At 39.9% G+C, this 27,923-nt stretch overlaps 2 protein-coding genes across 4 annotated transcripts in view; one reads left to right on the forward strand and one right to left on the reverse strand.

Moving 5' to 3' along the window:
• The window catches only part of OSBPL1A (oxysterol binding protein like 1A), a 76,152-nt gene extending 70,666 nt beyond the window's left edge, over positions 1 to 5,486 (forward strand). For 2 of the 3 annotated variants that reach the window (XM_039730053.1, XM_039730055.1), the window contains 3 exons: positions 540 to 630; positions 1,515 to 1,538; positions 4,319 to 5,486. In XM_039730053.1, the coding sequence (XP_039585987.1) occupies positions 540 to 630; positions 1,515 to 1,538; positions 4,319 to 4,421 (218 nt within the window). In that variant the 3' untranslated portion in view covers positions 4,422 to 5,486. The remainder of the gene's footprint in view (positions 1 to 539; positions 631 to 1,514; positions 1,539 to 4,318) is intronic. The other variant, XM_039730054.1, reaches the window with a different exon arrangement.
• A 6,766-nt stretch (positions 5,487 to 12,252) lies between these two features.
• Positions 12,253 to 27,923, reverse strand: part of TTC39C (tetratricopeptide repeat domain 39C) — a 37,522-nt gene continuing 21,851 nt past the window's right edge. Inside the window, exons 7-14 of the mRNA XM_039730056.1 lie at positions 23,937 to 24,030; positions 22,997 to 23,104; positions 22,406 to 22,515; positions 21,604 to 21,727; positions 18,580 to 18,677; positions 17,574 to 17,678; positions 15,431 to 15,469; positions 12,253 to 14,818 (exon numbers count right to left, since the gene is read on the reverse strand). Of these exons, the coding sequence (XP_039585990.1) occupies positions 14,729 to 14,818; positions 15,431 to 15,469; positions 17,574 to 17,678; positions 18,580 to 18,677; positions 21,604 to 21,727; positions 22,406 to 22,515; positions 22,997 to 23,104; positions 23,937 to 24,030 (768 nt within the window). The 3' untranslated portion in view covers positions 12,253 to 14,728. The remainder of the gene's footprint in view (positions 14,819 to 15,430; positions 15,470 to 17,573; positions 17,679 to 18,579; positions 18,678 to 21,603; positions 21,728 to 22,405; positions 22,516 to 22,996; positions 23,105 to 23,936; positions 24,031 to 27,923) is intronic.

Consider the following 27,923-nt stretch of genomic DNA (forward strand, 5'->3'; position numbering starts at 1 on the left):
GCAACTGTTCTGCTTGTTTGGGATGCTGCATTAGTGCATTACCAAAAAAAAAAAAAGAAGGGATGCTGCAGAGAGACAGTTCTTTGTGATCTGGAAATAAGCATTCCACACCTCTGGTGATGAGGAGCTAGACACTAGTAGCAACTCAACCAAAAACCAACAAGAAGCAGGTGGCCAGATATCTGAAATAAATTGATTGTATCTTCAGTTTCCCTACTAGAATAAATTCTATGTATGCTACCTCCCTTAGCTTACATCTGCTGTCATGCAGATGCATCTCCAGTGTCCTCAGGCCATAGATAAATATATATTTAGCAGTGTTAAAGACTAGGATGCCACTGGCTGATCCTGTGCCACAGCTGGCCTGGCTTTGCTCTTAGACTAAACCAGTAACCTTCAGTGTTCCGTACAAGGCTTTTAAAATGGACATTTTCTACTACTACCCTTTTTTATTTTCTGGGTCAGATGAAGTAATGTCCCTGTCTTATATATTATGTTTTAACATCTTCTGTATTTTTGTGTATTTTTATTCCTTCAAGATCTGGCTAGTGAAGAAAAGAAGAGGCTAGAAGAAAAACAGAGGACCGCCCGCAAAAATCGTTCAAAGTCAGAGGAAGACTGGAAGACGAGGTTGGTGCCCTTGCCTCTGTGTGTGTAGTTACATAAGGGCTTTGAACATTCAAGTTAGGTGACAGTCTCCACTTGTGGCATGCAGTGAGTGTTGTGTCAGCATGAAGAGCAGACAGACAGCATCAGCTCTGCAGTGCTGCTGTTGTGTTTGTGGGCACGGTCCCAGCGGGATGTAGCGCTTCCAGAGGGAAGTGCCAGGCTTGCTCTGGTTCCTTCTCTCACTGCTTGCACACCCATGTGCAAACACAAACTGTTGTCTTCCCTGAGCACTTCTTGGTTCTGACATGACAAAGATGTTGCCTCTGACGGCTGCTGGTAAGGACTGTTGTTGCAGGTTGGATTAGAATTGCCTCAAATTTGCGTGCCTGGCCAAAGAGAAGAGGAAATGCTCCCTGCTTGTGAGCTTGCCCATGACTTCTCAGCCCCGTGGCTCTGTGCTGACAGTGCTGTGTTCTCAATCACCCAGTTATCCAAGACCCTGTCTTCTTATGGAGGGGGCCCCTAACTACAAAAGAGGAGCTAAGGGAGAAGTTAGCAGACAAGGGACCTGCCAATATGTTATGGGGATTTTTTAGGGTTTTCTTTAAACTACGAAGAGTCAGCTGGGAGCTCTTACTCACAAGCTAAGAAGAAACTGTGAACACCTGACCAGATGAATCAACTTTGACCAGACAAAGTCTGTTTAAAAGCATAGTAGTGAGTTGGCATTATCTTCTCAGAAAAAACAACAGTAGTGCTAAACTTTAAGTAAGCAAGGTTCCTCTCTTCTCTATTATTAATACAGTCAGACACTCTGGATTAAATATCTTTAAAGTGTTTGTAACAATGAATCACGTTTTTTGTTGTTTTTTTTTTTCTTGTTTTTTTTTTTTTTTTAAATGAAGTCACCCATCATCCCAAAATCCCAGGTTTGGACATGTCTGCCTTTGTATTTTTTTCTATGCCTGCTCTCCTGAAGTGTTTGGGTTTGTTTGCATAGAGACTGATGGAGAATAACATCTTTGTAAAGCTTCTAAGTGCTGGACAGCGTTGCACCTTTCACTTACTTTCCTGAATTCAGAGTGTTTCTAGCTCTCACCAGGTGTTTTCAAACCTGGGGTAGTTACATAGTATTCTTCCGGGTACCTGAAGTAGCTTAAATATAGCTCAAAGCACCTGAGGCTGGAAATTGGGGAATTCCCATGGAGCTGTGGTTTTTGGGTTATATAATTAGCACAGATGCCATTCACAAGGTTCTGCAACTGCTGTTGTGCAGATTGTGTAAACCTGTTCAGCACGAATCTGGAATATCCTTTAAGAACTGTTTGCTTTCCAGGATGTTTCTAAAGCTTTGGCAGAAAATTGCTGGTGTCTGATCTCTTTACTAGGGGTGCCAGGTGTGGCTCTGTAACTTTAGGGAGAGTTGTGCTATGGGGGAAAAGTGCATGCTGTGAAAAAGAACTCCCCTACCTGTTCCCAGGTCATCTGTTGGTCTTATTCTACAGTGCATTGTGAGCTCAGATCTAAACTGCTGCTATTTCCTTGTCACAGAAGAACAGGTTTCTTGCTTTGTCTAGTAGAATTCCTCCTTCCTAAGACAGTTCTCCAAAGTGCCCAGTGATTTTTTAAAAAATCTGTAATTGTATTATTCTGAATCCACTTTACAAGTGAGGTCTTGGTGTTTCTCAAGAGGTGATTAATCTTGAACACTTAATATTTTAAATGCTGATCAGTAATCTTAAGTCTTGAGCAAAAGTATTTAATTCAGTTCTGAAATACAGTAATGGTCTGTTGATTTTGATGAAGTCTGTTCCATCTTCCCCACATCACTGACTGGTTTAGGTCTTACATGTCTCTCAGACTTAGTTCTTCCCACTGCCTTACCCCTTCCTATTGAAGTAGGTGGACACTGGAGGAGGGGCACTCTGTCCTGACCTGTACAAGTGTTGAGGACACAGTAATGAGCTGTGGGGTGGTAGAATTTCTTCATCTGAGAGGTGAGGTCACTGTGCTTATAGCTCTATCCCACAGCAAATGTTTGGCTTTAGCTCTGGAATGAGCTGCTGTCACCAGTGAGCTGGACACCAAAGCCAATCCAGACACCTCTTATTTGGGAATAGCTGACTCCTCCTGTGGGAGGAGAAGCAGGAGTGAGCTGTGAGCAGTACTAGGGGTGAATGACTTCTGTTGACTTCAGTTAAGCTAACCAGAGCAGCAGGAGAAGCACTGGAGTGTTCACCTGTTCAGTTACTCCCGGGAAGGCAGCACAAGGCGTTCCTTCCAGCACAGCTCACCTTTGAGCCAAGCAAGACTTGCCTGTTAGCTGCCCTGCTTTGTAACATAACCCTGCAGTACTGGTGGCTTTTAGGCTTTTGTCTTTTAAACAGATCAAGTCAGATTTGGTTCAAATGTGCTTTTTCTCTTCTGAAACATTATGGTGCTGGAGAAGGGAAGAGCAGAGTTAAACAAGTTGCCTTGCACACAGATCATTTAGTGAAGTGAGTGTGGTCACTGCCGTGAGTCACAGAAAGGAACAACTGGTTTCTACGGTCACTGAGGAGGTGAAAGGAAGCTGTGGAGCACATTACCACAGAAACAGCTTCCACCAAGCTGGCTCATGCCATAAATGTGGCTTGGTAAAATACAAAAGGAAGTTAAAATGCTTGAAGTTTGGTACTGTACGTTGTTGAGGCACAAGATTGAGTAACTGGGCCAAACAGAAAGTGGCATTCACTGTGTGCTATCTGGTGCCTCCAGATTAAGCAGGAGGAGAGAAGAAAGGAAAGAAAGCTGGTGCTCAACATCAGTGTTTCTATTAATAACAAGCTCAGTAAAAGCTTGCAAGTAGCTCTGTGCAGATGGAATCAGCTTTCTGGGCATTCAGATTGAGTCTCCTGCTGCCAACAGTGTAACCAACAGAGTTAACTTGTAATAATCCAGAACTCTTCCTGCAGCCTGTGGGGGATGTTTCATTCTGACTCGGGGTAGCTGGCACACTTGTTCTGAGTTACCTGCTGGTCAAACCAAAGGGAAGGAAGCAAATGCACAGGCAGTGGAAACAAGGACGAGTCATCTGTGAAGAACAGAGAGATGAGTTATGTAGGGATGGGGTAAGGAAGGCCAAGGCAAAGCTGGAACTTGGCAAAGCATGTAAAAAAAAATTAACACAAAGGGCTTCTACACATTTGTTAACCAGAAAAGAAAGGTCAAAGAAGATGATGGTTTTTAAGGTGCTTTCCAACCCAGGTCACTCTACAATTCTATGATGAAGTGCATTGCAAAACAAGGCTTTAAAAAAACAAGGGGTAATCTAGATCCAGGGATATAATATTTGTTTTCAGGACTGCAGTGCTTGTGGTGTTTACATGTCTTGCAAAAACTGTTACTGCTTGTGCATGCCAGAATGGTTTTTCAAAACTGCTTTGAAATAAAGCTGTATCTGTCCTTTTTTATGCAGCAATCTTGGCAGCTTCAAATGGCAAAACACTGGTGTCAGCAATTCCATCTCAGTGATGTTTAAGCAATGTTGCAAATGGGGAAAGGTAGTCACTGAAGATTATTTTAAACTCACAAATTTAAAACCAATGGGACTCCTGCAAAAATTATTTTGTGCTGTGTATTTTATACTATTTTCTGAAGATGCAGCAAAGTTGTTCTAAACTTGTACAAGTGAGTGTTAATAACTAACATGCTGTGTGTTTCCTTGCAGATGGTTCCACCAAGGCCCCAATCCCCACACTGGTACACAGGACTGGCTTTACTCTGGCAACTACTGGGACAGAAACTACTTTAATTTGCCTGATATTTATTAAAATACAGTAAGGAGCCTCTGACTGATACAAATAAGTCTTAATCTGTTTTAATGTTTTCCCTTATTCTACTTATCTCCTGAAAATACTGACATGTTATCAAACAGAATAATAAGCATCTCTGCAATAAATCTGGTGGTACATGATCTTCAGTCCTAAAGGTAGGGGAAAAACTTTTCTGGCTGATGGTGGATCCTGCATGGACAAAGTTGCTGTGGTTTCAAGCTGCCCTGAGTACACCTATATTAGGTTGTGGTGTATGAGGAATAGAACACCTTCAGCTGTTCTGTGAATACTTTATTTTGTAGATAACATTGGCACAAGTAAAACTGGTTTTATTTATTGTGACATGGGAATGTTTAAAAAGCACACAAAGTAATTGCAATATTTGATTCTTAAATGAAGAAAAGGGTGTCACTTCTGTAAAGATGTAATTTTTCATAAAGTGACTTTTCTTTTACTAAAAGTAATTCCCTTGAAGCCTGAGCTCTGCTCAGGAGATTCCAGAAGTGTTCCCATGTCTGGAGCAGTAATGCAGTTGTTTAAGCTGGTAACATTACTCAGAGGTTATTTATTCAATGTTTTGTGCAGTGTGTTTTGAATTTTGCTCTCCTGTTTTGCTACCAACCTTATGATTTAAGGAATTAAGAGCCATTTAAATATCTACAGATTTGATTTGAACTGCACACTAGTAACAGGTTTTAAAATAATCTGTTTCATGCACTAGAAGTTCCGGTGCCCAGCACCACTGCAAGAACCTAATCAGTCCAGGAATGACCTGGTGGAACATGGCAGGGGGACAGGACTGTGTCTGTACTGTGCAAACTCCCTGCAAGGAAGTCTTGTGCATTTCAAAGGTAGTACAGCACCTCAGTGAGGCCTCCTGTGCACAGCTGCTTTACCCCTTTTCAGTGGGGTGCATTCAATCTTAGTCTGTTTATACTGAACTGTGTACAGAGCTTCTAGAGGGCAAGCTGCTCTTTGTACAGTATTTTAACTGCTGTCTGGAGGTTAGTGTTAATTGAATAATTTAATTGCTACTAAATAAAGGCTTCAAAACTTCTTGCATCTAGTCTAAAGTGAGTGGTGTTCAACAGTGCTGACCCCTTCTGAGCAACCCTCATCCGAAACCTGCTGCAGTGAGGACAGGTACTATGTGTCTCTGTGCTCCAGGGACCTCTCTTCTCCATAAGCAAGGAAAAGTCTCTTTCTGGGGAGGGCTGTGGATCTGAGAGCTTCCTGCAGCTTGAGCTTTGAGTGGACTACTGAAACTGTTAATAAGGCAATGAGATGCTTTCTATTTTTGTTCTAGGCGCTTCTCGAGTTACCCAGGTCCTGATGCTGAGACATATTTGCATAGATAAGGGAAAGCTTTTTCCTTGGCACCCTTTCCTGTGAGGAGCCAGCTCTCACAGTGACCTGTGGATGCCGGATTTTAGTACCTGTTCGATCTGCAGGAAGCTTCTACTCTGGCCAGAGCTTCTTGAAATCTGTCTGGACTGCTGTGCAGGTTCCTGGTGTGGGTGTGAGACCTGCAGAAGCAGCCTGGCTATTGGGTCTGTGCAGGTCACACAGCACTGAACACTGAGTGCCAAGGAAAGCATTTAGTTCCTGCCTGCTCCCCATGACTATACCAGGTCAGCACACTGAGGCTGGGTGGCTCCTCACTGGAACAGCTCCAGTAGATGCAGCAGTGGGCACAGTTCAAAGCTAACACTGGGGATGTTCAACATGGGAATGCAGTTCTAATTGCTGGTGGGTTTTATTGAACATTTGCTTAACATTATTTTATTGCAATGTAAACTCCATCCATCCTGACCACTTCCTGAAGTGCAAACAGCCTCTCTACCTGTTTAAAAATTAACATGAACTCAGTAGGTAAGTGTGGAAGAACTATGCTAGGTGCTACCTAAATGCACTCCAAAGGGAGGAGTGCCCCCTTGAATATTACACAAATCCTAAAAGTTCAGGCTATAGGCAAGACAGTGTGTATAAATATGAGGTTAAAAATGTGGTTCTTTCAGACTAAAATCAGAGAAGGACTTGCAAACAATAACAAGCAGAGGAACACAGTGTGTGTTATGTAGGACAACTAGTTTAACCAGTCATCTCTCTTTTATTTTGAAAAGGGACAAATTAAGTTTCTAGTAGTAAAGTCCAAACAGTAGCATGTTCCTGTGTGGGAAGCAAGCATTGCTCTTCAGTACCCTGCCCTGTGCGTGGGGTCTGATGTAATGGTAGCCTGTCCTTGCAGTACTGTCACTTCCTGCAGGAGCACTTACTGTGTGCTACTGCCAGCTGGTCTTTGCAAACATCACAACAGCCAGAGGGATGGCCACTGGGAAAGCACTGGCTGTGCATGGCTTAGCTGCACTTTCAGCTGCAGAATTAGAACCAGGGCTTGCTGATTTCTCATCAGGGAATGTAGTAAGTCTCCTTGCACCAGCAACTGGCTGTCCAAACATGGCATGGGTAGAAACAGGTTTCCAGTCCTGTGTGTTTGGAACATCAGAGCCCACTAGAACAAAAAGTGGAGAATTTCCCCACTCCATTTTTCTGGCATCACATAATTTGGAGCAGGTATTTGTGACAGCTGACCATGTTGTTAATCTTTTCCTCTGGAAAAGCTGAGCATTGTCCAGGAATAAGGACCCCTACCTCCAGCAGGACAAAGGCTTCATGGTAATTTTTACTTTGTCTCAACTAAGTTACACAACAGAAGGTCTATAGAGTGTGGTGGATGTCCCAGGCAACTGAGGCTAAAAAGACAGAAACAGTTGTGGGAATCAGGAGCAGTTAGTTCCAGTCATGTTGTAAATCTTTATGTTTTAAACAAACACACCTAGACTAAGGGAAAGCAAGCATGGTACAGAAGGGATCTGGGACAGCAAACACCATTTGTTATGTGGGTGACAAACACCTGCAATCTAGAAAATAAAACAAAAATGAAACAATAAAATGCTGTCAGAGCAGAGGCTATTTTATTTGGTATTTCTTTGAAAACTGCTCTATAAAAATGGAACCTCTGCATCCATAATCAGTTCATCATCCCAACACAACGATACCTCATTTTTTGAGGTAACTTTGGTTTCACTGCAGAAAGGTACAAACTGTAATGGATTGCTAGGAGCAGGTGGAGGTGGAGGTGAAAGGTGATCATTCTCTGTAAAACCAGCACAGTAACAGAAGAGAAGGTAAGTCTTTCAATGCATCATCACGGCTCAGTACTGAGCTGCTTTCTGACTGACATCAGAAATTATGAGAGACATTATTTGAAGCATTAGAGCTAAATCGTCTCTGAAAAAACATTATTCTGCCTGCCAGCCCAAGCCAAGTCAGGCCCATTTATAATCTGTCAGTACTGGGCAATGCCACAGAAAGGAAAAGCTGCCTTGCAGCTGTGCAATCCAGTTAGCTCACTACTGATGCATGAGTCCCAAATCCTATACTGGCACTGTGGGTGGAAGACTCAGAGGACACCTTGCTCCCAACGCAGGTATTGTGAGTGTCACTGCCCAGGTGCCTCCTGGATGGCTGGACAGGGATGTTTACTTAACTCAGGCACTCAGGTAACAATTTCTCAATTATGCAGCCACTCTCTCATCATACTTGAAAAGTCATAGCAGTCAGGCAAAGTCCCCAGTGACTGGAGAAAATGGAGTATCACATCTGTTTTTTTAAAATAAAGGTGATGAGGAGTGTAGGAGCTACCAACCTGTCAGCCTTACCTCTGTGCCTGGTAAGGTCATGGTACAGATCATCCAGGAAGATACATCAAAACATAAGGAAGACAGAGAGGTGGTTAAGGACAGCCAACACCAGCTGCAGCTTCTCCAAGGGGAAACAGTACCAGACTGATCTAGTGGCCTTGGATGATGGAGTGACTGCATTAGTGCACAAGCGATGAGCTACAGATGTCATCTACCTGGACTTCTGGAAGGTCTTTAACAGTCTCTCCCAACATTCTGGCTGCTAAATTGGAGATATATGGGTTTGATGGATAAGGAAGTGGCTAGAAGGGTGGAAACAAATCAGCAGTAAGTGGACCCTCAAGGGTCTGTACTGGGACCAAAACTATTGGTAACATGTAACAGACTTGTTACTCTCTCTTCAATGACAGCAGGATCCAGCGCACCCTCAGCGAGTTTGCACATGACACCAAGCTGAGTGTGGTGCAATTGGTTTACCAGAGGAAAGAGATGCCATCCAAAGGGACATGGACAGGCTTGAGGACTGGACCCAAACAAGCTTCAGGAAGTTCAGCCAAGGCCAAGTGCAAGATCTTGAACCTGCCCACAGCATGCACGTGTTCCCATGAGCTGCTGCCTTTTTCCCCTCCCCACGACCACGAAACCTGCTCCTCCTTTCTGCCACTGACTTGCCTAATGCCCAGCACAGGCAGAACCCTTCTAAGCAAATGCCTTTGCCAAAGCCTGTTTTCCTCACTAGCAGCCAAGCCAGACATTTCTTCCTGGCACAGGATGAGGGCAATTCTTCCCTCAGCCTCAAGCTATGATGCCATCACACAATCTAATGCTGCAACATGCTGAAAGCAGAAAGGCTGTGGCCACATCCCACCCCTCTGTGGTGAAGGGATGGGTGCACAGACCATCCCCTGCTTACAGCCTGGCTTTTAACACAGGTGACATACAAACCCAAGGGATTTGAACAAACTGCAAAATACAGTACCTAAGAAGCAATGTTCCTTGGTGGCCTCTGGCAGGGGCTCAGAGGACACAGCTGGAGCCTGCAACCTCTTCAGCCACACCCCAAGAGGAACCAGGGGTTATTCCTTTACAATGGCTTTGTTTGTACTGTGCAATCTTATTATTTCAAGGGCAAACCCTGAAACAAACCTGACCTGCCCAGGTGATCAGGGCAGGTGACATTTGCTTCCCAGCACATGTTACTAGTATGAACACACAAGATCATTTTCTGTTCCAATACAACAAGCACAACAGAGCTCACCATGTAGTGCTCTATTTTCAAGGTTACCACTGTGTTTTAGAGGATCATGAAGACCGAAAGATCACAGGGGCAAGGCATGATCAGGAGTCTGCTGAGGGAAAAAAATTTAACCACAAACATTGCTGCAGATCAGCCTTTAGTATAGTTGGAAAACCATCATTTACCTACCTGCTCTTGCATTCTTGGATGACTGCATCTCTACATGTGAGGGGAACTCCAGCAGTACTGAAGATTTAAAACTCGTGGGTCTTAAAGCATTTAGAAAATCTGTAACAGCTTCTTTTTAAAAGTAACATGCTTGCAGCAGAACTCTCTGCTAATTTTGAATGACTTTCCAGTTCATTCACAGGAAAGTATGCTAATGTACACTCACCATAAAATGCTTCTTGAATCTTTAGTAATTTCTCAAGAAAACTCACATTATCTCTTCAGTCCTGGAGAGTGACAACACAGATGATAATATTTAAAATGTTAAATATTTGTATTTTAAGACTTGTGAAACTAGGAAGAAGAGCTTCCCATACAAAGAATATTTCAAGAATATACATATGACAAGTAGAAAATGCATAATTTTTGGAGCAGGGAGAGCAACCCAAAGTCTAGATTTCTGTACTGAGAGCATATGGAAACAACATGCCTTGATAAAGGTATTACACGTACCTGAGTGCAAAGCTAGCCATGATTACTTCAAAACCATCCTCAGTTAATACAGAGCAGAGGAGAACTTGCACGTTTGCTTCTCTGGAAAACTTTCAGAACTCTAGGTCTGCAAAGCTCTGCACAGCAAAAGCTTCAAAGATGCTTAAGTACAGATGTCATAAACCAAAGAAAAATGTATTACCAGAGGTGACAGAACTGAAGCATAAACCTCCATAAATATTTAAAAAGGCTGCAGGACCTAACATAAAATTGTCTGTGTCTGAAACTAAAGAGTAGCTATAGGAAAAAATTAGTCTGGAAACTAATTCACTGTGCTGGGACTTAAATGCTGGTTTTGGAAGCCACCAAGAGCAATGTACCAGGTACTTTACTAACACACATCAACCTTTGGCCCCATAGGGAAGGGCTGTCAGCCCATGAGCAGCCTGCCCAACTGAGGTCATTGCCTTGTCCTACCACCTTTTACCCCTTTGCAAAAGTAACAGATTCCAGGCAATGTTGAAATCTAAGAGCCTGGGCAGAAGTTCAGCAAATCAAGGTCCCAGATAAGCCTTATTTTTCTACCAGAAAAAGAATCAGGTCATTCATTAACTGGGAAGAAGTCTATGTCCCAGAAGTACAACTATCTTTTCTCAATATAGTAAACATATTGCTTTTAGTGAAAGACTGGGAAGTTGTTATTACAAAAATTATTTTGCTTAGCAAATTCTGACAATCTCTTTCTCCCTTCCTTCTCAAATCGTCAAGTCAAACAAGTAATTTTTTTCCTTTTAATCTCTTCCCCTCTCCCACCTGGGCATCTCCTCTAGGTAAGCACAGCTTGCCAGAAATGCCTGAAGAACACTGATCAACAGCCAGTCTTACTGAGTTTAACAGATTATTTGACTGGAACACCATCATGGAATAGGTCACATCAAAAGACAAGCAGCATTTTGGAAAAACCAGCAATGGAAAAATTAGGGCTAACAGTAAGACAAATGCACATGAACTCCCCATGGCTGACTCTCACTGGTGGTTAAAACACGGGGGGTTAAGTAGATTGTGAAGCTCTTGTGCAAAGGGGTGCTGAGCAAAGGCAGGGAAGAAATATGCAACTAATATGCACCTACCCTGATAACCTGTGGTGAGTCCAGCTGTGGGGTCCAAACGCACATCAAAAAAGTAATCAGATATAGAAATAATTCAGCATTTAATTCTGGAAAGGCTGCCTAAAGTTGAATTTCTGTGTGGTAGGAAATGGGTAGGGAACAGGCCAGGTGAGCTGGAACACTTTTCACCATCTCCTAACAATGGCACACTTTTGTGACTTGAACAAGTCTGTTACTCCTAAATTTCACTTTGTGCTCTAGGCTGCCTGCAAAGTTTCTGACAGATGCCACTGGCTTCCCAATTGCCTTAAAATAAAAAGATAAGCATAAATTTACTCAAGATTAGCTTTAACAATATTTGTTTAGGATTGCATAACCTCTACCTGTGCTTCCTACCACTGTTGGTGTTTCATAATGATTGCTGGAAAGGGAAGTTATAAGATTAGCTTTAACAATATTTGTTTAGGTTTGCATAACCTCTAATGTGCTTCCTACCACTGTTGGTGTTTCATAATGATTGCTGGAAAGGGAAGTTAAGTTCTGTACAGGCTACTCTGCTTCCACCCCACTGCAAGGTTTGATCAGGCCTACATCAACCCAACACCTGCTCAGACTTCAGCAGGTACAGAGCAGTTCTTAAACACAAGTACAATCAGTTGCTGGAAAGACAATCACATTGTTGCAAACTGAAAAGCAATTCAGTACAGCATTTGGGGAATTTTATTTAGGAATAAAGCAGAATTAGAATATGAAACAAGCATTCAAAGTCAGAAAAGAAATTAAAATGCTTGCTTTAGAGTAAATTAGAAACACTTTTCAAAGGTGTAGGAATGCAACAAATACAATTGTATGTGGTTCTTTTTCTTCAGTGACGAACAAATGAATTTGAGGTCTTAAAAATGTACCTTAAAGCTCATTCACTCTATGGTTGAGCTCAACATGATGTAACTCACTTGCTAATCCAAGAGACTGTAATTATACTGGAAGAAAAAAGGCTGGAGGTAATTGCTGACTAGAAAACTTTGTTACAGTCACTAACATCCCAGAAGTTTTCCCAGTATCATCTTGTTCAGGATGCTACCAATCAGAAGTTAAACTCAAGAAGCAAAGGAACAAAATTCATGTCCACATTTCTTTTAATTTTACTCAGAAATATAAAAGTGCAAGTTCTGTAAATTAACAACATTTACAGTACATCACAATAAATATGCCACCTTGTGACATCTAAAAATTCTAGTTATTTATCTGAAATGAGTCGTACTGAGATAAAAACTGCATCAACATCAACAAAAAATACCTGTCCCAGTAAAGATGGCCTTAATATATTAATTAGCAAGATGCATATTCCATTATTGCTATTAGACCATGCCTCCGAGTTCCACAGTATAAAAACTTAATAGTTTACACAAAAGACCATTGATTTTTTTTTCTCATCACAGGCACAATCTAACATAAAAAATAATTTTGCCATATACAGTGTAGGAGGGTCTCCTATGAAGAGAGGGGGAAAAAAAATTAATACAGAAACATACAGTTGTGATGATTTGCTAAGCCCACAGGAAAGCTGCACTTTGCACAGAGTTATTGAACTGTTACATGAACATATAATGTCTTTCTATACCCACTCCTGGCCTGGTGAGAACAGGCCTTTTAGTAAATTTACTACAATTTTCTAGCTACCTCCAAGTATGCAGACTCTAAATATCCCAACACAAATTGCATGCAGGTGCTTTGTGTCCTGAACAGCCAAGTCTCACATCATATTTAAGGAGTGTATTTAAAAAGAATTTTGCCAGGAGCTGCATCATTCCCAGCTATTTACCCAGAACAGACTGTCTGATTGAAAAACATTAAAAGTCAGATAGGACAAAATAAGATTTCAAGTACATTAAAGCCCATTTTAAAAATAATTATTTGAACTCTAAGCAGTCACTATATACAATATATCATTTTCTAGTCAATATTTATTTGGACTGACCAAATAAGGTTGAACACCCATTTATGACTCAATATTACTGTCATGGTGGAATAAAAAAATCCCAGTGTACTACCTGTAACACACCTAGATTATATAAAAATAAAACTGCTTTATAAAGAGTTCCTCCTCTCCTTCAGGAACTGCAGCAGAAGTGTTAAACTGCTCTAGGAATGCCTTTCATAGCAGAACTGTGTCTTTCTAGAGAGAAATGAAAGTGTCTCAACCATTTCATTTGGCCTACCAAACAGGACATTACTTCTTTCCTCCATATCAGTCTTGCTTTAGACGTAACCTCAAAAGCAAATCAATGAAGGTTAAGTGTGGGCAAATCTAGAACTTTGGCAACATGCTCTACAAAAAGGTAAGAAGAAACAAAAAAAGCTTAAGCTAAGGAACTGTTTAAGGCAACCTGACCAAAGTAAAGATAAGGCTTTTGGATAACTATTTCCAAGGATATCCAGTTTTCTTAGCTTTGCAAAGTAACATAATTCAACTAACTTTATGGTCAGATTTCCATTCATAAGCTTCTTTAAAAAAATAGTTACCTTCCTAGAATATAATATTAGCTGAATATAAAACATAAGGAAATACTACACATTACAGACAAAAGTAAAAAAAGCTACAGATAAGCACACTGATGGCCAAGTATTAGAAATTATATAATCATGACAAAAGTTTTAGGCTCTCTGAGGTATTTCAATAACTTAACACCACAGGCTTGAAATACGATACAGAGACTGAAGATATTGTAATATTGGTGTAACTACCAAAGCAGTTTTGTGGGTTGGCTTTTTTTTTTTGGTTGCGGGTTTTTTAAATACCTTTAAAGGTCACTGCTGTAAGGATCCAGCAGCTTGAATGAAAAACATATGAAATCTTAATACGATATTCAGAATTTAAGAGCCGAAATAAGAACTGGCCAAGCAGTAGCTGCATGTCAAAGTATTTATCTGGAATGTACCAGAAGCAAAGAACTTAAATATTGACATCACTGATATCACAAATATGAGCTGGGTTGGGAGGAAATGGATAAAGAACAAAAAGGGCTGAGAGGTTTAAAATTCACCATTAGCCATCATGAGGTAACTGGCAAAAGCCACAAAAATTTAGTAAGATCTGCTTTTTGTGGCTGAACAGTTTTCCTCCTCCTCCTCCTGTGTGCTGGCTAGTACTTGAATAAAAAGGAGTATTCTGACACTTCCAACTTCAACATTTAAACCAACTACTAATATTGCATTATTCTAATCAAACCAAAAGTGCTTCTTCTGGCAAATTTTAGATGTAGACCTGTTTTAAAAGGTAAAAATCAACCTTGCCAATGTTGTTGAAGTAAATAATGTGCTTATTTAGGCTCACCCACAGAGTTACAAGTAATTGTGTTCAGCTTGGTTTGAACAAAATAAAAAATGAAGAGTTAAAAACACAAGGTCACTTAACCTTCTTCCTGGTTGATTTACCTTTAGTTAAAATTGTAATGTTTTTACTCTGCCATACTAGGAAAGTGTCTCTGGCACAAGTGGTTTTCAGAAGAAAAGCTGGACTTCCCAACAGCTCTTTCTTCTGCTTCATCCTAAAGTGCAGGAACTGTGGGAAAGGACAGCAAGCCTTCCTGACGGTCACTGTGGAACCACTTCCCTCAGAGAGGCTAAGGCTGCGTGTATGCGGACGTGCAATCTGTTCTCAAAGTCATAGCCAGTAAATTCCTCCTGGGGGGAAAAAAACAAGAAAAAAACCCCAAACACATACCTATTAGCCTCCTTCACTTCAGGATGTGCAGATAATTTTGCTATTGATGCTTAAAAAATCATGTTAGAAGAGTCCAAAGAAAAGAGGTGAACTGGCGACTTCATGTTACAATATCCCCATATTACCCATAGCAAAGGAATTATTACAGAAATTCCAAGTTGGTAAAGAGGGCAGATTGAAGCCCATATAGTTGAAGAGCACCTGAAGCATTCTACTAATCCAAACGCTCCAGAAATTCCAACAGGCCCAAGGCAGGAACCAGTTGGAACAAACACGGAACGAAGAATTGTAATTTTCAAAATTTTTGTAGCCAAATCTTGGTTGAAAAACTTATCAAGGTTCTAGGACTTTCAGGAGCTGTCAGTGATGTGGGCTCTGTGTGATGGCTGACCTAGCAGCACATAGCTATGGAGCACACATAAATGTGTATCATGCACATTAATGCACATTTACGTGACAGGAGCTGTAGATTACAGGTGAGGGACATCACCACTTAACACCCACTCCCCCCTTCCCCTCCCAAATGCCCTTTCATTTTAGACAATTAAATTAGAAAATGCCTTAGTTTTTACCTTGGCTTGGAGCAGTAAGGTTTTGCCTCTTGGCACAGTCTACAAAAAGACAAACATTGCATTGGAAACCTATCACAAATGTTACAGAATACACTTTAAGTAAATGAGCTGGTGAGACTGGTGTAGCATCTCTACCTTTCAAAAAGGTACTGAGCAGACAAAACCCTCTCAAATTAGGAAACTGGAAATACTAATGAAGCACCCAGGAGAAGCACTATTATGTATTACTAGTCCTCTACAGAAAAGGTGAAATTATAGAAATTAAAGTCCTATTCCCTTCCCTTTCTTAAGCACCATGGAGCTCTAGCACAACACCCCAGCTACTAAATGAAATTTTCTATAAACAGGAACCACTCACCTCTACTTCTAGCTCTTGCTTTCCCCTACCCCATCCCACTTTATTGGAGTCAGGCATCATTTACCTCCTCATATTCTGAGTGCCACAAGAGGGAGTTTCCTCCACATCCTTCATATGCTAAACACTATCACAGCTCCTCCAGCTGAGGCTTGTTCAGCTCTCAAACACCCTACATGTGGAGTATTCAGCTACTGTGTGCACACACTGCATGTAAAGCAGGAGGAAGAAAGGACTGCTCTCACGTTCTTCACATCTTAACATACCTTCACATACCACATTTTTTGGGGTTTTTGTTAGAGACACTTGACATGATCAAATTTAAACATGAACATGGAAAGAAAGGCAGCAGAAACTGTTATGGGACTCAGACCTTCCTTCCAGACTTCAAAGCCCAGCTCTAAGAGTAGAGCAGCAGGGTTTTCAAAAGCAAATTAGTTTTAAAAGCATTTTCTAGTTCTGTCCTTTGTCATGATAATTGTCTTTATTAAAAGATTTTCCTCTCTTTTGCCCTTTAAGGGAAAGGCTCAACTCTAAATAAATTGTGACAACACCAAAACCAACTGAAAACAGAATCTTAGGAATATGACATACTATCAGCCCACTACTTCATACACCACATACAGTAAAGGGGGGTTCAAGTGACTACCCTGTGACCACTTCCCTCCCAACCTGCCATCTGATTAACAACACCAAGTGGCATAAATTCCAAGGACTGGGGTTACACATTTAAGGAGAGAAATGGCACCAAGAGTGCTGCACAAGCTGCTCTGGTTTAAGATTGTCTGAGCTAGGGTATGTGCAAAGACCTGAACAATTAAATGTACTGTCAGCCAAGCCATTTGAGCAATCTGAAAGCCAGGTAGATTGTCACGATAATTGTCTTTATTAAAAGATTTTCCTCTCTTTTGCCCTTTAAGGGAAAGGCTCAACTCTAAATAAATTGTGACAACACCAAAACCAACTGAAAACAGAATCTTAAGAATACGAGATACTATCAGCCCACTACTTCATACACCACATACAGTAAAGGGGGGTTCAAGTGACTACCCTGTGACCACTTCCCTCCCAACCTGCCATCTGATTAACAACACCAAGTGGCATAAATTCCAAGGACTGGGGTTACACATTTAAGGAGAGAAATGGCACCAAGAGTGCTGCACAAGCTGCTCTGGTTTAAGATTGTCTGAGCTAGGGTACGTGCAAAGACCTGAACAATTAAATGTACTGTCAGCCAAGCCATTTGAGCAATCTGAAAGCCAGGTAGATTATTTTCTTCCACATCCTGAAGAACAAAACCCTCACTACTCAGGGTGGAAGTCAAAATGCCCACACAAACAGCTTTAAAGGAATTTAAATTACTAAAAAAACCACTTGCTATTTTAGGAAGGCATCAAATTCTACTTGGAGAGGATAAGTACAGGTGAACTTTGAATGGCATCCAACAGGATATTAAATAGGTAAGTAAAGGACCCTAGGCATCTACCAGACTAAATACCAGTTGCAGACAAGAAATCCCTGCCTACCCAGGGCATTCTGGTGAGGCCTTTGCTGCCACCAGCAGCAGGAACACTCTCAATATTAAAAAACTAAGACATTGTGATATAAAACACATTCCATTTCTTGGATTGAACCCCCATCCCTACAAAGTTGTAGGTTTCTTTATGGTAGGTATAAAACAAATTTTTAAAATTTCATATGCACAGTCACCTACAAACTTTGTTTCATTCTTTGCATGTTGATTCCTTCCACTACTTTTTAAAGTTTAAAAATAGGTCATGCCATTACCTCTGGATTGTCCAACAGGATACAGCCAAGTTCATAGCAAGCATATGGCTGGACATACAAGTTGCTTTGACGGCAGAGTTCATCTTTAGCAGCTCGCTGAAAGTACTGTAAAAATGGAAGGAAAAAAAGAAACCAAAGACTGCAGAGGTACATTAAAATTGACTGGTTGTTACTTCCAAACAATGCAGAAGCACCACGGAACTTTAATCTGTAGAAATTAGCCAAAGCTAAGATGAGAATATATTAAAAATTTACAATGGTATAGATTCCTAGATGTTTTTACCAACACTACTGTATCAAGGCAAAATTATTAGTTTGGATTTTTACCAAGTATTATAATGATTGAGTGAAGAGTTTTCCAACTTAATATTGAAAAAAATATTAGCTCTAACAGGAAACTGTGACATCTGACACCCAGATTATTTAAGGTATGTGAGAGAGAAATGGAGCAGGAAGAAGAAGGGTTTAAAGCCAGCATCTTGCTGCTTGTATTAATAGCATTCTATTTTGGGGAGGAAAAAGGAGAGATGTACCTACAGAAAAAAAAAACCTAGAGTGGTGGCAAAATTATTCTTTGGTATGTACTAATAATCAAATTCCTCTCTCTAACATGTCCAGAGAAGAAGCAGCAAACCTGTGCCTTCAAAAGGACAATCTCCAAGATACTTTAAAAAAAGCATTCATTTTCTTTGATGGACAAAGTACATCTAGCAGAGCAAAAACTCTTCTCTTATTCTTCCCAGCTTCCCCTTAACTCTTATTACTACGAACCATTTTACTGCCATGGTCTTTCAACAAAGACAATTGCTTTCATAGCACAGAATATAATGAAGACAGGTTAAATCAAAAGATTTTAAAAGAAACTGTTAGAATTCACAAACCAGAATGATCGATGGCACTGAAAAACTAATTACTTGTTTAATACTCTTACTCACAAGTATTCACTGTTTTTAAAGAATAGTTTATAAATAGCAATAATGGAGGAAATTATCATTTAACTACTTACCTGAATAGCATCTTCAGAATTTCCTAAGCATTTGTGTATGGCACCAAGAAGCAAATTCCTCAAACCAGCAGCCGATGAATCATCCACATCATGGCAAGCTTAACAAAAAGATTCCAGTAAACAAGGTGGCTTGAAATACTTTCTCAGACAAGAACTGTGATTTACATTGTGTTTTAGTCTGATATTTAAATTTTGCTAGAAAAAGGAGATGCTAGTAACATTAATAGAAAGACAAGGAAGTTGTTTTCTTTTAAATACAACCCATTCTGTATGACCCTCATCAAGAAATCTGTCACTCATGAGAGCAGTTCCTAACACGAATGAATGGGTTGAAGTCAAAGGTAGTTGGTGTGTTCCTCTCACAAGAGGAGGACTGATCTTTACTGGTCTTTGAAATATCCACAAAAAGGTAAAATTAAGAAACAATCATCTAGTTCTGGTGTTACAGAACATTGGTTAGTTCCACATATTGAAAGAAAAATACACAGTCCAAGTTAGAAGGAGTACAGGGCAATTCACACAAACCTGATTTTTTTTGAACTGAAGCCAAGTGACAGACATACAAAAATTTGTACTGGACTTAAGAACCCAGTCTAGAGTGCTTTGGCATCACAATTCGCAGTGATGATGGCAGGATAAGGTTTATTTGCCAGACCTCAGCTGGTCCACAATCTGGGGACAGACTGTGTCTCAGCTGAGTAGTGCTCTGTTTCCAGGAAAAGCTGAATCACAACACTTGGAACCCTTTCTGAACGAATCAGATTCCATTTTGATCAAGCTTATTAGTGCCAGCTCTGCTAAATCAAGGTGAGTTCCATGAGGAGCCATTTGCACTTGCCCACACCAGCACCTCCAGGAAGGAGAGAGTACAGGGCTTTTCATTCCATAACTGCTGTGTCTGGAGCAGTGCAGCTCCTTAAACATTTTGTGTCACAGTGGAAGCCCTGCCAGATCTTAACCAGCTCTGCATTCACAACACAGATAATCCACAAGCCAAAGAAGCCACCTATGGATAACTATAAGGTGACTTCATGAAGTATTTGCATCGTCAGTTCTTGTGTGGATTACAAGTCTCAAATTATTTGGCATTTTACTTACAGAACTGCAAGTGGATACAAATTAATTCCTTTAAGTCAAGTTCTAGCCCTGAGAAAAAACCTGGAAATCCACCCCAACAAATTACAATCCAATTGTTCATGACAAGAGGAAACAAATGTGGGAAAGAACCTATTATTCATGTTTTTGAAATACACATAAGGTGCAGAAATAACATTCACTGCACAGAAAACATTCAGCCAGGGATGGCTGATGCAGACATATTTGTCAGTGTCAAACTCACAAGCAATGCATCTCTGAAGTTGAAACCATACTGCTATTTCACATTAAAATGTGAACCACTGATTGGAAGCTTACACAAGGGAGGCCTACACTGGCCCTGAGTGTGCGGGAGAGAATGCAAACTCCTTACACCCTCTAAAGCTGACCACTCTGAAGGCACATGACAGCCAAAAAAAACCACTCGAATTTATTTTGATGTGAGTAAATCTGATTTTAAAGCCTACCATTACCTTTGTGACTAGAAAACTAGGAATCTGACTATAACCCACTGCCATAATGCAATTTAAATGGACAAGTTATCTCAAATTAAAACTGGAACGAACACCACAACTAGTCCTAACTCTTGACTTCAAGAATGGAGTTTTCTAGCATAATGTGAAAATTGTGTACAATCCCCAAAATTCCACGATTACAAAAAAAAGCAACCCATGGCAGACAATTTGTTTATTATCAAAATGAGCAAGTAATAATCAAAGGATTTTAGAATGGTTTGGGTTGTAAGGTACCTTAAAGACCATCTAGTTCCAGGCCCCTGCCAACCTTTCACTGGACCGGGTTACACAGAGCCTTGTCCAGCGTGGAACACTCACAGGGATGGGACATACACCGCTTCCCTGGGCAACCTGCTCCAGTGCCTCACCACCCTCACAGTAATTTCTTCTTAATATCTAATCTAAATCTGCCTCTTTCTGTTTAAAGCCATTCCCTCGTGTCCTGTCACTCCCTGCCCTTGCAAGAAGTCCCTCCCCAGCTCTCTTGCAGGTCCCCTTTAAGAACTGAAAGGTTCTCTAAGGACTGCCTGAAGGCTTCTCTTCTCCAGCCTGAACATCCCAAACCCTCTCAGCCTGACCTCATAGGAGAGGTACTCCAGCTCTCTGATAATCTGTGTGTCCCTCCTCTGGACCCACTCCAGCAAGTCCATGTCTTTCCAGTGCTGAGCACCCCAGACCTGGACACAGCACTCCAGGAGGGATCTCACCAGAGCAGAGGGGCAGAATCACCTTCTGGACCTGCTGGCCACACTCCTTTTGATGCAGGCCAGGATGCAGTCAGTGGGCTGCCAAGGCAGATCATGTTGAGCTTCTCTTCAACCAGCTTGAAACAGTGTTTGCAGAATGCAAACGAGTGATTGCTGGATGGAGTAAGAAACACTGAACACTTCATGATATACACTGCTACAAAAGCTTCTTCACATGGCAGACACCCAAAGTCAGCTGGAGACTAAGGAAGAAGCAACCACTCACCACTAAGAAGGTCCCAGGACAAACAGAGCACCTATCATGTCATAGGTAACCTCACAAGCTACCTATTTCCTCTTAGAAGAAAACTGACATGCAGGAATGAATATTTTAGTTTTAGTTTTTTTTCTATTTTGTTGTTAGGTTTAAATAAGTTACATTTTGCTTAGTGACTTGGAACAGTAACTATTGTTTCATTTTAAACAAAGATTAACAAACAGCTATATGCAGCAGGCAGTTACAACTTCTCCCAAAAACTTGTAAAAATGAAGCATTAGGCTGATTCATAATGGGTCACTATTCTTTTGTTACTCACCTATATTTTGCTATGACACATGCACACAAGTAAAAATGTTCATGCTACTGCAATTAGCTACTCCACCCAACAGCATAAAAACATACATCTCATTTTAAAATGTAAATAAATAAATCAAGGATCCATATATACCTTGACTCATATGCTGTAAGTTCGAGAGGGAACAGTTTGGAAGGGCTTTCCATAAGTATAACACTTCAATGGACGCCAGGACACAGAGCTCTTTGGTTGGTATTTGTTTCCTGAATCTATCTGCCTGCAAAGTGCAAGAAAGAAGGAAGGGAGATCCATATTTTTTTCCTTTAGAGGGAACATGATATTTACAAACAATATATCACAAACACTAATTTTAGCTGTTTTATAAAGTCACCCAACAATTTTATGAAAATAAAGTCAGTGGCAACTTTGCTTAAGGATTTTATGACTAAAAAAATCAAAATCTCGCAACTAATTTAAGAGCTTACATATTGATCAAAATTAAAACCTCCTTGTATGCAGCCTGACTGGGTTTTACTGTATTTCACAGTCCCAATGCACACTGACTGGATGCTGAGATAGTATCATCTGCAAGATCACCAGTAGAGAGCTATTTTCTAGACAACTTCTAGCTCTCAAAAACAACTAAGGCTTTCACAAACAAGACAAGATAAAAAGGAGTAAGGAAGGCAAAGCTACAAGGAAAATTACAAAAGCAATTAGAGTATCATGTATTTTTATCTTTAATAATTACTTTGGTTGTAGAATGAATAGCTAATTCACATTTCCTTTGTTAGGTCCTTCAAATGACACTATTATTTTTCCACCCTATTCCTTCCCACAAATTCTACAGAAGCAGGACAGCAGAAAGGAGATGCATCCTGTTAAACAGAATACTGAACTAAAAACTGAACTGTCATCAGTGTACCAAAACAAGTCAGCCTATGCAAAAATTAACCTTTTTCACTGAAAATTGTTCAATCTGATTGTTTTTTCTCTTAAAAAGCTTCTGAACTTCCTTGAACACATTCTGAGCACCATTGACATCACCAGTGGCTCCTTGACACACTGCAAGAATACAGAAACAAAAATACATTAACAGTACTGGGATATGAAACAGGAAAAATTAAGATTAGATATCATATGGTGACAGAGAAAAATCTCCACACACTCACTTCCAGAAAGTTATCTAGACTGAATATTTGACAGCATGGTGATCTCAACTCCCCCAGGTACCCTCTGTGTTCATTAAAAAGTCAGTACTGCTTTTTACATCCATTAAAGAAAGTAATACCACCAAGCTTGTAAAGTAGTAATAATTCTATCTACATGGAGAGGGGTGTACAGACAGGTGGGTGCATGTCTGAGCATGCAAGTGCTCATTATGGAAACAAACACAAGTGTCCAAGTCAAGCCTGGCACAAACCTGCCTGTGCAGCAGGCAGTGTGGAAGGCACTATGTGCACCAGCAAGTTTCCCAAGAGAAAACAGTGCCAAAACCTTACCACATCACTGACTTCCATTTCCCCAACACCCTGGATATACCCACCTGCTGTTAAATAAGCATAGTAGCACTGGGACCACCTGGATTCATTTTTAAGCCTTTCGAAGGATTCAAAGGCATCTTTGAAGTTCATCTCTATCATGCTGCACCAACCTGAAAGCAACACTGATTTAACTTCAGGGGAAGTACAGAAATTCAAACTCGGTGTCAACATTATTGGAATACACAGTTCTGTTGTGTTTGTTTTGTTATGAGAGCTGGAGCACGTTTAACAACTATAAAAATAACTGGAAAATTAAAAAAAAAACAAATGACACACATTTAAAATCTGATTTAAATTTACTGGAACATTTTGAATTAGAAGATTCCATAGGAAATAATTAATCCACATTTCAGAGCAGGAACAAAATTATATACCAAGAGCTCTCATTTAAAAAATTTAGATACTACATTCTCTAGAATGTTGAAACTTACAAAGCTACTACTTTTTCCATTATTATTTTCTACTGTGACAAGATCCCATTTAAAGGTTGAAGCAACCTATCTTCTCCACTGCAAAGACGTGTATGCAAATTAAGACTATTTATCCTGCTACTGATAGAAGGAAATGAACATGAAATACAGACCCTGCAAACTATGAAGCTCCACTAAACTGATGAGTTTTAGGCACAGAAGTGGTGAATCCATAGACAAGTCAGATGAGTTTATTTCTAATTTTAAATAATACTCAGTAGGTTAACAGTTTGCCCTTGATTCCACAGTCTACTCTCTGATTTTGCATCACCTTGTACTTGCAGGTAATTTTATTATGAAAAAGTTAAATTCTACTTGTCTAAACAAGAAGATCAATACCATAATCTACCCAAGACAAAGGCCAGCAATCTAAAAACCTTTTTTAAAACCCTAGTAAGAAGTCTCCAGTTTGTTTACTGAAGCTGCCAAACTTGAAACTGAGCTATTTATGGTGAACACACATCCAACGTACCTATTTCATATAAGCAGACGTGTTGAATCTCCCTTTGGTCTGTGGCAAGTTCCAAAGCAGTATGAAATGAGGTCAAGGCACTATTAATTTGACACTAACAAAGGTGAAAGAAAAAAGAAAAAATTCAGACACCTGAGATTTAAATTTTTTTGGATAATTTAACATTGATAAAGAAAAATTCATATTTCTTCTAATAGATAGCTAATAAAACCTAGAGGAGTTTGACAGTGTAATAGCTGCCAGGTCAGATCATGTTTCAACCTTAAAAATCAAGTGAATATACTCCTCCTATGTGCTATTAAGTCCAAAATTCATTTGGTTTGTGTATTAAGCTTTTAAGTTATCTCACTTCTACTTTTACCAGTCATTCCACCTTTAAAAATCATATTTTTAATATCTGCTAATGAAGTTTAGCTTTCTACACAAGAGGATACCTTTAGTGTTTGATTTCATTTATTTTGAACTTTTCACCTCTTCCCATATGCCTCAGAAACCCCTTCAAGCAACAGTTAATAGAGAATTCAAAAATGCTGCATGACACATAAGAAGATAAAAAGCATATGAGAGAAAAAGCATTTTGATAGAATCATTAGCTAACAACAGCTTAGCAAAAAGAGCTGACATTTTTCTAAGAACTAGAATGATAGTTCTTTTGACAACCTGGTCTTCTTAGTCTGAGATCGGACTTCTCCCTATCAATCATTATGGGGGGGAATGAAAAGCAATATTTAATTAAACATACAGTATAGTCTAATACAGCCTATACCCGCTGTAGTACTGTTCCCGTATGTATGATCACATACATTTATTATAATTTACACAACAGAAGAATTTTTAAGCTCCTCTTTGCTGACTAAGCATGCGAGCAAAAGAAACCCTTGAAAACGCAAACCCACCATCTACACCAACATAACTGAATTCAAAAAATCCTACAAAAATCTGCAGCATTGTAACTTAAGACCAGGCACATACAGAGCTCTGAAATTATTCTATTAGGTTTTCTCCTTTGTCTCATCAGGGAAAACTGGTTTAGTTGCTAAGGAATGATTTAACTGTAAATAATACACATTGCATCAAGACAACACAACTGCCTGCACAGGGAGCCACATCTGTATCAATATAAACACTGTACACTTGGAAAGCACAACAGTGATTGAAATAAGATGCTTGTTGCCAAGGCAGAAGAATATACAACACAGAAAGACAGGTGACTTATATTTGCCTTCAAAACTGTCAGGGAGCCTGAGCCAGATGCTCCTTGTTCACTCCTCTACACATGACTCCACTGATGCTGCATCACCCCAACACACCTTCCTGGGAAGTAACTGCTATGCCCAGTCTCACAGAAAAAAAATAAAATAACATCAGTTGAGAACTCTATTTCTCTGCTAGGAATTCAAAAGCTCTGTAAATCTATGTTTTCAGTGCTTCTGAGGAAAATCACCAAAAAAAAAAAAGAGAGAAAATCTAATAGTTAGTTCTCTTCAAAGATACACTGCCTTCTAAACCCCTAACCATTCTGAAATTGAAATCACTTATTCCATACAATGACTACTGGCAATCATTGTCTGCAATGCTGGACACCTGCCTGGGGCAGCACAGGAAATACCAACCACCTTGCAATACACAAGTCCAGTTTGTTGAATATTCAAAGCTTCTAGAACCCACCTCTCTAACTCTCTACATCTCTCACATGTTTTGACATCTGCCTAAGTTTTCCTTCAGCATCAAGCTCATGTAAGTATGTTTCAGAGACATTCATTAATAATTAAAGTTTCAATCATCTCCAGGGATTGCAGCAACATCCTGGAATATGAATTACTACTCTTGGTGTTAATTCTTAAATTAATTACTTTCTGTTTACTGCTTAAAAGAACAAACAAAAATAATTACAAAGTCTAAGAGTCTGCAAGTGTAACATCCTGGCTGCACCTGAAATTGATGCTCTTGAGGTTTATAAAGATATATACAAATGCTTGTAATTCCTTCAATAGGCATCACTGACATCTCTTTTGGACATAATACAAACACAAAAAAAGACCAACACAAAATATGTAATATACAGAACTACAAAACCATAAAGAGGATTAACAAACCTAATGTGAGAAGCCTAGTCTTACATTTCTGGACTTCACATTAAAACTAAAAGCACCCCAACCCAAAAGCTAAGCATCTATAGAGCTTACCAAGACAATTCAGCTTCCTGAAACAGCATGCATTTCCCAGAGTTTTTCTGAAATCTCAGGACAATTTCCTTTTCTATTCTCAATCATCACTCTGAATTCATAAAGCTTTTAAGAAGTCATGCTCAGAAATAAGGGAAAACCAAAAATCAACTTCTAAAAGCTAACAATTTACACCAGAGGACACTATATGGCTGTTCAAAGCCTATTTTCTACTCCTTAACACACTAAAACCTATTTTTCCTCAGACAAGTCACAAAATCAAACTAGAATAACACTAAGATATAGTATTTTATAGGAACAAGTAACTAGAAAAGTCAGCACAACTCCTGAAAATAAACCTTGATGTTACGCGTGCTCTGCAAATTTTTTTGTTTTAGACACTACTGTCATTTTCTTTCAGAAAATTCATTTAAGACTTCCCAATACTTGTTATTACTCTTGTCCTCAGTCTGCTTTTCTGTACCATACCCTCTCACCCCTAAATAAGAATGATGGTGCTGATACCATAACATCTATAAAAGGTAACTAAAAAGCAAGAGGTGCTTGGAGGCATTACATTCAAGCACATGTTATCACTGCATATTGCTTGCAGTCTGCTCATCAGGCACACTTGATGCACACTTTAGCACACCTGAAAATGCCACTGTGCTCTACCTGTCAGCTGGAGTATTTGGTACTTTTTCCTTCAGACTATTTACATGCAGCTACACCAATGGAAAATATGAGTCAAGTCTCAGAACCTGAGGGGTTTTCTTCAGTTTTGCAGCCAGAGATTTCCTGTTGTTTATATATAATATATATTTTGAGGCTGGAATATGTACCATATAATCACAAATCAAGCACAGAAATGTCCATAAAAGCAGCCTTAGTGAATTATGCAAAAGTCAGTAAAAATGCTACTTTTAACACACAGTCTTTTAACCTACTCTTTGGAAAGAAAAAAGACATTTGATCAACCTAGCAGTGCAACCTTTAACTTTCTGGTGCACTTTTATTCCAGTCTTTCCAGGATCTTCCTTTCCTTTCCCTTAACTTGCCCAATTCAATAGTCTCCAAATGCTTTCAGACTTTTCTCTCAAAAATGTGAATCTGGGAGAGAAAAGCTGATAGATAATCTGCTCCACATTTATCACACCTGTAAGGCTACTTCTTTGAAAACTGAAGTCTGCTAAGGGTTTTAGTGACTAATATCCATTCATGCTTTTTGGGGTACAAAGCATTATTCATTTCCATGCTGTTCATTTGTCTTTTATAGACAGGAAGGTTTCACAGAGATGGTGCTTTCTCCTAGACTGCCTTCCTTGGCAATTTTCTCCTGTGTCAGATTTGTGTCTCACTGTCCAGTCCTGAATTACTGCTCCTACCTTTTGAACAGTTTCCCTGTCTCCAAGGGTCCCTGGGCTGAACAGTGCACTCCTTACTGATTTTTTTCTCCACAGAAAAGAAAAGACACATACATACAGTATGAAGGCTTCCTAATGGAAGCTGAATATACCATAAGCTGAAGGCTACAAAAAATGTATGCAGGATCACAAGAAAAAAAATTTGATGGACTGAGTGCTAGCAGGCCTTAATGCAAACCCTACAACCATAAATGGAACACACAAGGTCTGAGTAACATCTAAGGTCCTTTTATCCATCTGTACTATTAAACCACAGCACTAAGAACCACATCCAGTCATTTCTTGAATACCTTCAGGGAGAGCAATCCCACCACCTCCCTGCACAGTTTGTTCCAAAGCTTAACAACCCCTTCTGATCATCAGCTGAAGGCTACAAAAAATGTATACAGGATCACAAA

The sequence above is a fragment of the Passer montanus genome, unplaced genomic scaffold (genome assembly GCF_014805655.1).
Source record: "Passer montanus isolate IOZ18808 unplaced genomic scaffold, ASM1480565v1 scaffold70, whole genome shotgun sequence".
NCBI classification, from domain to species: Eukaryota; Metazoa; Chordata; class Aves; order Passeriformes; family Passeridae; genus Passer; species Passer montanus.